Here is a 10,851-nt window from a genome sequence, read left to right on the forward strand (position 1 = left end):
TTTTTTGTCTTTTTTAAAAATATTGACAAAATGAAGAACAAATGGGGTTCAGCAAAAAGGGTACTTTTTTCATACAAGGCAAAGGGGCAACAGCTTGAGCACCACCTAGGGCTACGTGTGCACATGCCTGTAATAGTCTGCTGACTATTGTGATGAGGCTACGTTTTTTGCTTAAAAAAACTTTCCTTCCACTCAAGGCATAGCTTTGCAGGACACTTCATTAGGTACTCCTGCACAAACGCCACAAGCGTGCAGACGTACTGAAATTAAAAAAAAAAAAAAAAAAAAAGGAAGTTTGAAGCTCAAATGAGTGATGAGAAAGTCATTACACAGTGTGCAGCTCCACTAAAAATAGCTGATAGATTGGATTCCATGAGAGCAGATGGAGAAACAGTATGTTACTGTATGGAATGAAGTTAAGAGGTACAAATAGAAAGAGACGGTCTCCTTCCAGCCTGGTGGCCATTTCCATCTCTAAATTTCGAAAAACACGCACAAACTGAACAGGTTCTTCTGACCTCTGTGTCACAATTCCATTCCCTTAAACGTGTCCTCACCATTCCAAAAGCCCATGACAGTGAATACAATGGCGCCACCTAGCGGCCATGTTACTTATCCCAATCCTAAACTGTCGTTGTCATTGTTGTCAAAGATTGTTGCTTTATTGAAAAGTTGGAATTTACACTACATGAATCAAATAAAATACAAATAAAATAAACGCAGGACTAGTATCTTAAATACATTAAATGTCTCATGTTTTCACAATTTCGTGTTGCCAACTATTTACATAAATAGTCCTCATCTTAAAATATGACTATGCATCGAGTGCTGCTGAGTTATTAGTGGTGGTGCTTCTCTTCTGCCCTAAGGTATTTCAGAACTACTGACCCCTTTTTAAATTTTGTAATTTTAAATTATAATATCTGTTTACAGAACTTGTATTTATTTTCTACAGTCTATCTCTTCATGTTGTACCATTTCTAATGAAGTAAAAATGTAGACGTTCGTATCTTGACCACGTTTCAGCCTCTATGTGCTGATTTATTCATCTAATCTGCCCCGGGCCTTCAGAATCCGCACTACTGGCCAATGTAACTAAAATGACAGTATATTAGTAATGAGACCTACTCTAAGTTTTATATTTTGGAGTTCAAGCGAAACCTCAAGAGCTACCTCCACACGTGTGTTTTTCCTTGGCTTTTTGTGTTGTTTGCGATGCCACCAAACAGGGTACCAGTGATGTCAAATCGGAAACGTGCGATGGTTTTCTATACCGCTCATCCTGTTAAGGATTGCAGAAAGCCCGCTTGGAAGTCGAGTAAGTGAACCACTACACCATTAGTGATGTATTTACGTTAGTGACAGTTTATTCATTTTACATAATCTCTTCACGGAAATTACAGCATAGTTGAGGTCAATCAACATCCCACAACAGATTGTGTTGGCCTTTGGAGGTTCCTCTATGTTATTTATTAAAACAAATATTTCTGCCAATGGGCGGCACGGTGGTCGACTGGTTAGCACGTCGTCCTCACAGTTCAGAAGTCGTGGGTTCGATCCCGGCTCCGGCCTCCCTGTGTGGAGTTTGCATGTTCTCCCCGTGCCTGCGTGGGTTTCCTCCGGGTACTCCGGTTTCCTCCCACATTCCAAAAACATGCATGGTAAGTTGATTGGACTGTCTAAATTGCCCCTAGGTGTGATTGTGAGTGCGGATGTTTGTCTCTGTGTGCCCTGCGATTGGCTGGCGACCAATTCAGGGTGTCCCCCGCCTACTGCCCAAAGACAGCTGGGATAGGCTCCAGCACGCCCGCGACCCTTGTGAGGATAAGCGGTGTGGATAATGAATGAATGGATGAATTTCTGCCAATGTATTTCACAATGGCAGGACTTACTGTAAAAGTTTTACATAGATCCTGTTTGTTTGAAAAATAATTACAGAGAAGTGTTGCTTCCCTCTTTCAGTGATGTCACATTTCAAAGAAAAAAAACCCACTGTAGTTTTGCATATAATACTTGACCGCAAAAAGACATTGTGTTAGCGTTTATCAGACTTTCAATTTCTGTAAAACTACCAACGCGAAAACACCAACAGTGGTTTTCATTTAATTATGTAACATCGACATGTCCTGGTTAGGATTTTTATTAAAAGCCCCTGTGGCCTTGATACTGTCTATATAGAACAAAGTAAAATGATTCAAAATTCTTTTTCATGTACTGTTGCCCTGGCCTACCATAGCTCAGGCTCATGACAGCTTTCGGTGAAACGTAATTCTGAAATGACAGCAAGTGAAAGAAAAAGACAGACCAATGTGTGTGTACTGTCTGTGTGGTTGTGTCGCTTCAAACGTGGATGGACATGTATTTTGAGCCAATGTGAAAACTTACCTTGACGAAATGTGCTCGAACTCAGCACCATTCTGATGCAAAGATTTAGCTTTGCATAAGGCGCTTGTATGTTGTCGCCATCAGTCATTCTTCCTGAGCTGAGTGGGCTTGAACCACCCTGAAATGGACACATTCTTGACGAATGAGTCATGATCCTACATCACAATGCTGAAATCATGAAAGTTTGCACATGCCTTTGTCACAGACTCATTTTGGTGTGTCATGCATAAAACCATTGAAACAGCCAATTAACCAATCATGACTCACCTGATTTCTGATTTGGTCGTTACCTGAGCCGTGAGCAACTGTGAGGTCATTTTCAGTTGACAGCAAGTGACAAAATGGCCGCCCTGAGATGCACAAAAACAGGGCTTTACTGCTTAACTCATATTCCACAAACACAATACCAATCAGAATGCCGTGTTTTGACTATTGAAGGCTCACAGAACATATTTTTATAAAGATTTTCCGAGGGGTTTGATTTCCACTTTAAGGGTGTTTTCCCTTTGTATTTGTTCATCTGATTGATTGGCTTATTGTTGTCCATTCATCTTTCCATGTAATCCTTATGGTCTCATTCCTTGCAACGTATCTCATTGCTGCTAACCAGACCCTCAGCCCGACTGGAACCTCCCACTCATAAAGGGAGTCCACAAATGTCCACTCGTGATGTCACACATTCCACTCATTTCCTACACAGTATATGACACATCGTGACATGGGTAATATCCTGTGCTTCCTGCCTCTTAAAGCTTTTCCAGGAAGGAGGGAAGAGAGGCGAACTGCGTGGCAACCCTTCGTTGTTCCAACGCATTTTCAGGCTGCTTTCTCTTTCACTCTGACGTTTACCCTACGCAAGCAGGGATCATCAATGATGACATTTGGGAATGGGTTGCATTGGCTTTCAGGATGGACTTTTTTAGGTAAAGCCTCACTTTGTAACCCTACAATTAGTGTATCTGCGCACATAAAGCGCACTATTGCCAGCCGCAGTTCAAAATGGAACTCCAATTCAACTGTTCAGTGACACTGAACGTGTCATTTTAGAAACAGCTCTCACTGTATATTGAACCTCATTAAGAAGCATTTTAATTGGCTTGTTTGACTTTGTCTCAAAACGGCTGCTTGTTTCTCATAAGTCTTTACAACAAAACGGCTGCTTGTTTCTCATAAGTCTTTACAATTCATGTAAGCAGTCCAGTTTACTTCCACTTTCAGAGGACAGCATGGCTGCAAATGTAAATGGTCGACTGCAGCAGATCACAATCAGATCACTTTGCTGTTAAGTCATAAATGCTCCAGTGAATTCCTTGTACCTCCCTCAAATCATCTGTCGAGATTCACTGAAATGCTGCTTCTCTTTTCCCCGCAGCTTTGCTTCCACTTCCTTACCAGTTCAAACAGATACTGTAAATTCACAAAGTGGTTTCACAGGCTGGATTTGGTATCACAAAATATAAATACAAAAACATAGACGTATAAATACCATATGTGACATTAAAACTCTAAGTAGATACACAAAAAAGCATTTCCTTCAAATTTTTGTAACCATATTATGTTGTTCTGTTGTTATTTCCACGCAGTCTTGGGACTTACTGGGCTAACCTGGGACGTCAGGTATCATATTTCATGCCATGTCATGTGGAAACGTGTGTTGCTTTGACAATAAAATCGCTTGAATCCTTGAAATGCGATAGGAGCTGAAAGTGAAAGCTTGGATGAGTTAACTGGCTTCTATGGTTATCATAATGAAAGCTTCCCTTCAAAAATGACATCACTCCAAGTTAACAATGCGTGGCGATGAAAATATAAAAATATAAACACCGTACGAATAAATGTGACTGAAAGGGGATGTTGAAACTGTACCAAAGGAACATCGTTGCACAGGGTAACAACTCGTAGCTGAAGTGTGAAGGGGATGTACATCGTGAAGGGGGCTGAAGTCCAAAAGGAAAGATGAAAGGAGTGCAAACAAAGGTCATACAGCTAAAATTTCGATTCAATTACATCGAACCACTGTTGGTGCATTTCCTTTTTCCTTATTACAGCCACGCAAACACGGCTTCAAAGAAAACTTCCAACTTCCAGACAGGGAAGTGCATGCAATTCCCCTTCTAACAATAATTTTACAACAGGTGCTTTGTTTGCTCTGCTGACATCTGTCTGGCCGTCAGTACATCGATCCAACTAGTTTTTAAGACTTATTAAGAATCTAAATATTGAACCACAGTTGAAATGTATTTCATCTGCAACATACTCCCGCAGAGCACTTCATTAGACACCTGCATATTCTATGAGAGAAAATATAGGAGATAATAAATGCTCAAATATTAATGACATGGTCAGCCAGCTAATCATTTAAAATTGTGTTTATTCATGTGCAGTCATATCACACTGTGAGAATGCATCAAATATTTTGTATGGTGCTAAATAAGATGAGTATGAAGCAATGCAAAAATGTTGATATAACTCATGTATTAATCATATTATATATTGGTGCGCCTTATTCTATGAATAATGCTTACACTAACTGATTTCTTTAACTGATGATCGTTATCAAGCTTCTTCGGAGCTTGCTTAACGATCATCAGGTGCGTTGCAGCAAGGAGAGCTGGAAAACAGGCAGGACATCGGCCCTTGAGGACCGAGTTTGGACACCCCTGCTTTATAGCGTTTCAATTGTAACACATGCACTGGATTTATACTCTGCAGTGCTTTGAACAAAAAATCCACCCCAACTGGTGTGTGGACCTGCACTGTAATTAGAAACAGCACGGTGTCTGTCCACATTTCACAAAAATGAAACTTAAGGAATAAACAAGCAACTAATTATGTTCATGGCAAAAATAGCCGGGTAGCATCCGGAGTGGCACTGAGGGTTTCCAATGAACTTTTATAGAATGGTAGTACAACTTTCTACCCCCCAGCCCTAGTCCAGTAAGCGCGGTTGGCTAGAATAAGGCGTTTTTTTAAACACCGGGTTGTGTTTTAGCAACGTGAGATATGTGCAAAGAGCCCATTCACAGGCTGAAATGTCTATGGCCGACATTCCTTTCCTCGATCATGAGTCCACAAAAATGTTCACCCAATACCGTGTCCATGCACGAGTGAAATTGGTGTTGGGGTATTCATTATTTCCAATTTACGCTAATGCATGAGTTTGGGGGAGTTATGTTAGTCAGCCCTAAAAATTATGCTGCATGCATTTTTACAAGGATACACACAGTTATTGCGTTGAAAGAGTCACCTTCTCCCCACCTCCGTCCAAGGCAAATATTTTGCAAAATAAAAACATCAAAACATCATTGAATAAAAGAACACGTGAAGAACTTGCCTCTAAAGTGAACACGCATCTGTCACGTGACGTTTACTTTGTGGTTGAATTTGAAACTTCGAATAAACCCGTCGCTTGACACGAAATGAAATAACAGTTTCAGTTTCGTTTCTGACACGTTCTGTTGGATTACTTAGCGGGCGGGGCTGCAAAAGAGAGCTATAAAACCCAAGAAACTTTACTCGACAGAAGCGATTTCTGTTTGGGCTGAGACAGAGACACATCTCGACCAACAATTTGGGAATTAAACCGATACAAAAACGGTAAGAATTCTCATGCTGGATATCAGTGTGCTTTTATCTTTTTGTGTGTTGTAGAGGGCTTCAAAGGGTAGATAAACATACCTTTGCTTGTTGATTTCCAACTGTTTCATGGATTTGGAAAACAGAGAGCAAACTTCAAAGTATCTTGTTTACATCGGCGTGTATGTGTGCAAATAAGTTGATTTGTATAGCACAGCAGTTTTCACAGAGCGTACTCACAAAGTGCTTCGCGTGATAGAGTAACATACAAAAGCAACATTTTACATACAACAGTAAAAACGCAAACGATCAAATCTGACTAGAAAGCCTGCCTAAGCAAATGCAACTCTCAAATGCTCACTATGTGTGTTCACTTTACTATACAGTGCATAATTGTCCCAAAAATGAAACTTATCTTGCAGACAGTGTAAAGAGACAGTTTAAACAGTTTAGAAAAAGTTGATACAACGTTAAGCAGACAATGTAAAGTTATAAGGTACTCCATACAGATAACTTGACATAAAAAAACAAAGACATACAGGCATAGTTCACACATTTATAATTTAACTGTTGGTGGCACTGTTTAAAATGGCAAATGTAGCAATTTTATTGCTCTGATGACAAAGGAGTCTGATCCTGTCAATGTGCCAAATTAGGGTCTTTTCTAAACATATTTAAATCATTTTTTCACTTTTTGTGTTAATGTGCTTAAATGTTGTCAATATACGTGCTTTTGGTATTTTCAGTAAGACACTTTAGTTGTCTCTGCTTTGCTTCTGAATTTTGTTTTGTTAGCTATTGTTACGCCATCTCAGTGGGCGGCCATTTTGCCACTTGCGGTCGACTGAAAAAGACATCACAGTTACTCAGGTCTCAGGCAACAACCAATCATGGCTCAGCTTCAGAGAACAGGTGAGCCGTGATTGGTCGTTACCTGAGCCCTGAGCAACCGTTTTGTCATTTTCAGTCGACAGAAGAGACAATATGGGCGCCCTCTGAGATGGCTAAAAACTGGGTAATTTTGCTGCTAAACTCATATTTCCACAAACGCAATATTAATCAGACTGCCATATTTAGATTAGTGAAGGCGCATAGAACATATTATTGAAAATATTTTTGGGGGATTGACTTCCCCTTTAAGCACAATACATTTGATTTAACATTTTTGAAGTGATTATTAGTGCATTTTTTGGAGAAATCTGTAATACTGTTATGCATTACATGGTGTGATTTGTGGTTTGTGATATTGTACTCACCTCCTGGTGTCTCCTTCAGGGTGCCATTGTGGTGGTCAGAAATGGGAGCGGGTTTGGGGCCTCCTGGAGGATGGTAGCCAACAGCGTGGCAGACGGCAAGCATCACTTGTCAGGCCCCTCGAGCTCAGAATCTTCCGAATTGCCGCAGCTTCAGCACCGGGCCGTTCCCAAACCCAAGCAGAGGTCTGCGTCCACGCCATGCAAGTACCTAACCCACTTCCCCACATTCAACTGCAAGGAGGACTGCAGGATCATTACGGACACAGCGGCCCAACTGGAGTTGAGCGGCTTCTACTGGGGCCCACTGGGAGTGGAGGAAGCCCACCGCATGCTGAAGGACGCCCCGCCGGGCAGCTACCTCATCCGGGACAGCCGGCAGAAGGACGTTTTTTTCACGCTGTCCTATCACGCCAAGAGCGGGCCGGTCAGCGTGCGCATCGACTACAAGCGGCAGAAATTTTCACTCTCTGGAAACGAGCGGACTTTCCCCAGTCTCTTTGCCCTCTTGGAACATTACACCAACTCCCCCAAGAGGAGCCTGAGGGTCCCGTACAGGAAATGGGAGCCCACGCTGCAGGAGCTTTGCAGGAGGCGCATCATGGAGCTCTGCGACGGAGGGAGGCAGGTTTCAGAGCTGCCCCTCACCAATGTTGCCCAAGGTTTCCTCTTGGAATTCCCGTACAAGTTATGACTTTGTTATGCGTTAGTTTGACATTAACACTCTCATCGGGAGGCTGCCACCCGGAGGACATGTGTGGCATTGCACCGTCCTCCATTTACGCCACTTTAAAACGCACAAACTGTGTTCCGTTCAGGACACATAAAGACAAAAACTCCAGAGATGGTGATGTGGAAAAAGACTACGTCAAGCACAGAGAATGTGGAAGGACCATAATAATATTTTTTTAAAAATGTGTGCACTTTCCTTAGTACTTCTCAGAATACAGAGGTGTGGTGGAGGGTGCGGTGCGCTTGAAAGCAGGCGCTGCTACCACACAATTAAACTCTGTAGCCCACTGCAACACTCAAATTTTCAAATTTTATCCTGAGGTACCCTCTCTATTTGAGCTATGTGTGCCAAGCAGATACATTTGTTAAAAACTGTTATTTTATATAAATGTTTTAATTAAACAGAATGACAGTACATGCTTTGTCTTGTGTTTGTTTTGGTTTTTTTTGTGGGAGAAATACATAGCAATAAAACATTCTAAAACTATCAAAGGGCAGAGAGCACCACAAAACAAATCACAGGGCAAGCTGGGTGTGGCTTAAGTTTAGTAGTACTGAACTATGACACACATGCACACACTTACCAGAAACAGGAGCAGCTGTGACACATTGTGAGTAAGTGTGAACTCAATAGTATTATGAATGAAGGCAAAGTTAGATTGAAATCTCAGAAGGAAGTGGGAAATTTGGGGGGACTTGTGTCTAGAGGCAAATGGCAAGGTTCATTTTGAATAAGCACATTTTTACAGTAAAAGGCTGAGTGGAATCCAATAAATGAAGTGAAAACAGCCAAGTATGCCTTAATGTAATAATAAATAATAAAAGCATTTAAGACAGGGGTGTCAAACATACGGCCCGGCCCGTTGGGGCATCCAGTCTGGCCTGTGAGGACAGAACACAAGAAATAGCTTTTTCATTCTTTATTTTTTTTTTTTTTAACTAAAATTATCTGGTGTTACTAATTTTGTCTACTGGAGGTAGCACAAATTTAAATGACACTCTAAAAATCAGGAAGTGACACAAACAATTGTGTTCATTGTGTTAAGACATTTCTAATTAACCTGCAATAAATGGGAATATTTTCAGAATATACCGTACTTGTAATTAGTTGCACCAAAAAAAATATATATATTTTGACCTGTCATTATTTATAGTTTATTAAGCTACGAGAATATTAGTGTAGCCCACTTTTTGGTGGAAGTGGCCCCTGAATTAAAATGAGTTTAACACCCTTGATTTAAACTAAAATATTTATCAGTCAAAAAAAAAACTGTCATTTGACTTGCCCATGCAGTGCTAAGTCTAGACTTCAGTGTAACTAAAGGGATTGGCAAACACAACAAAGCATAGTTCACTGCTCATCACAAAGGACACAGAGGCAACCACAATGCATTGTTTGGCAAAATGAATCTGGGAATGTAGTCTATGACGCTATAAAATATTCCCAAAAATGCCAACCAGTGATAGCAAATAAGAGACCTGCCAATGTGCACACACAAATGTTATTGTTAACTTAAAAAAAAAAAAAATACACACCAAGCTACCAAAGCCTGCTTTCCAAGGGGAAGTATAAAATATGACACTAAAATCGTAATAAATTTCTTCCACCATTCCTCACAAGACCTCTTTAGTTCACGTAAGCATCACACAAATTTACTCTTGGTGCGATTTAGTGGATTTTTTGCAAAATTTATGGATGAGTGACTTCAATAGGTTAACAATACACATGTTGGGGTTAAAGGTCGAGTTTGTATAGTTTCCTTCTTACACTTGTGTCCATCCATCCATTTTAAACCACTCTAATCCCACGCTGCCTAAATGGTAGTAAGCCAAATGTACCACTACCCTATCCGTGACTGTTGAGAACATCCTGATCCAAATTCGAGGTTGACTGTACATTGTTCGACCTTGCTTCATCAAAAATCATCACATCTGTAAGGGGCCAATCAGAAAAAACAAGAAATGTGAAGTTCGTCTGGGAGACGAGTGAACACATTCCTTCCATTGCGAAGAAGACATGTCACTCTGCATTCTTGATTACACGTCATCAATCATTTGGCATGGCGCCTTTATGTGATTGGTAGATTATAGTTTATGAGATTACATTCTTGTTATTGTCTGTGAATGCAATTGTTGCACTTCTCATGAATGAAATTGCCATTTTAATTTGTCACTAACATTAACAGACTGACTGTTCCAGGGTGTGCCCCCACCTCTCGCAGCTATGACCCTAATGAGTAGAAGCAATATAGAAAACGGATGGATGAATGTACTGTAATTCAGGGCATCCTGATTAGCTTCAGATTTAAAAGTGAAGCGAGATGTCCTGTGTGTTTAGTCCTTGAAACACACAGAGGGAGGGAGGAGGGCACCTTGAACAAAAACAAGCAAGTAATAGAATACCATAGATGTTCTTTCAGAGGTTCCCTTAAAGTGAAAGTTGACCCCAAATTGTTCTTTACAATATATTCTATGCAGCCTCACTAGTCCAAACACGGCATTCCGATTGATATTGTGTTTGTGTTTTGTTAAGAATTACGGGTAGTTGTTTTTTTTTCAACAAGTGCGGTACATACACTTTTATTTGAGCTGAGAGCTCCTTTTTCTTTTTTATATCAATCAATCAATCAATCACATTTTATTTAGTCAACACTTCAGTCGACTGGTGATACCACAGTAGTGTAGTAGTACTGAAAGACACGCACACACACACGTCATCGGAGTGCCCGGAACACATTCACACGTGCATACACGGACTTCCTTGAAGACAGGAAGGATGATATGATTAGAAAACACATTTGTCACTACGTTCTCTCTGACACGCATGCACAAAGCGCGTACGAAATCCGCTCAGGGATATATTCATTTTGGAGTCTTTTCATTTCCAAATAAACCTGCTGCAGTC

The 10,851-nt window shown here is 40.7% G+C and overlaps 1 protein-coding gene and 1 long non-coding RNA gene across 4 annotated transcripts; one reads left to right on the forward strand and one right to left on the reverse strand.

The window, feature by feature from the left end:
• Positions 1 to 1,342: 1,342 nt before the first annotated feature.
• LOC147134674 (uncharacterized) lies at positions 1,343 to 5,827 on the reverse strand. 3 transcript variants are annotated; one of them, XR_015090235.1, is made up of 5 exons: positions 5,720 to 5,827; positions 2,653 to 2,735; positions 2,386 to 2,503; positions 2,232 to 2,271; positions 1,343 to 1,636 (listed from the first exon to the last, which is right to left on the reverse strand). It is a non-coding gene; the product is annotated as an uncharacterized LOC147134674 (long non-coding RNA). The 3 variants fall into 3 exon arrangements; XR_015090233.1 differs by lacking the exon at positions 2,232 to 2,271; XR_015090234.1 differs by having other exon boundaries at positions 1,343 to 2,271.
• Positions 5,741 to 8,361, forward strand: socs1a (suppressor of cytokine signaling 1a). Its single transcript, XM_086056669.1, has 2 exons — positions 5,741 to 5,982; positions 7,237 to 8,361. Exon 2 carries the CDS (start codon positions 7,288 to 7,290, stop codon positions 7,906 to 7,908), a length of 621 nt encoding a protein of 206 aa, XP_085912795.1. The 5' UTR covers positions 5,741 to 5,982; positions 7,237 to 7,287; the 3' UTR covers positions 7,909 to 8,361.
• The last annotated feature ends 2,490 nt before the right edge of the window (positions 8,362 to 10,851 follow it).

The sequence above is a fragment of the Filicampus tigris genome, chromosome 16 (genome assembly GCF_054856515.1).
Source record: "Filicampus tigris isolate MCC_2025a chromosome 16, RoL_Ftig_1.0, whole genome shotgun sequence".
Taxonomy (NCBI): Eukaryota; Metazoa; Chordata; class Actinopteri; order Syngnathiformes; family Syngnathidae; genus Filicampus; species Filicampus tigris.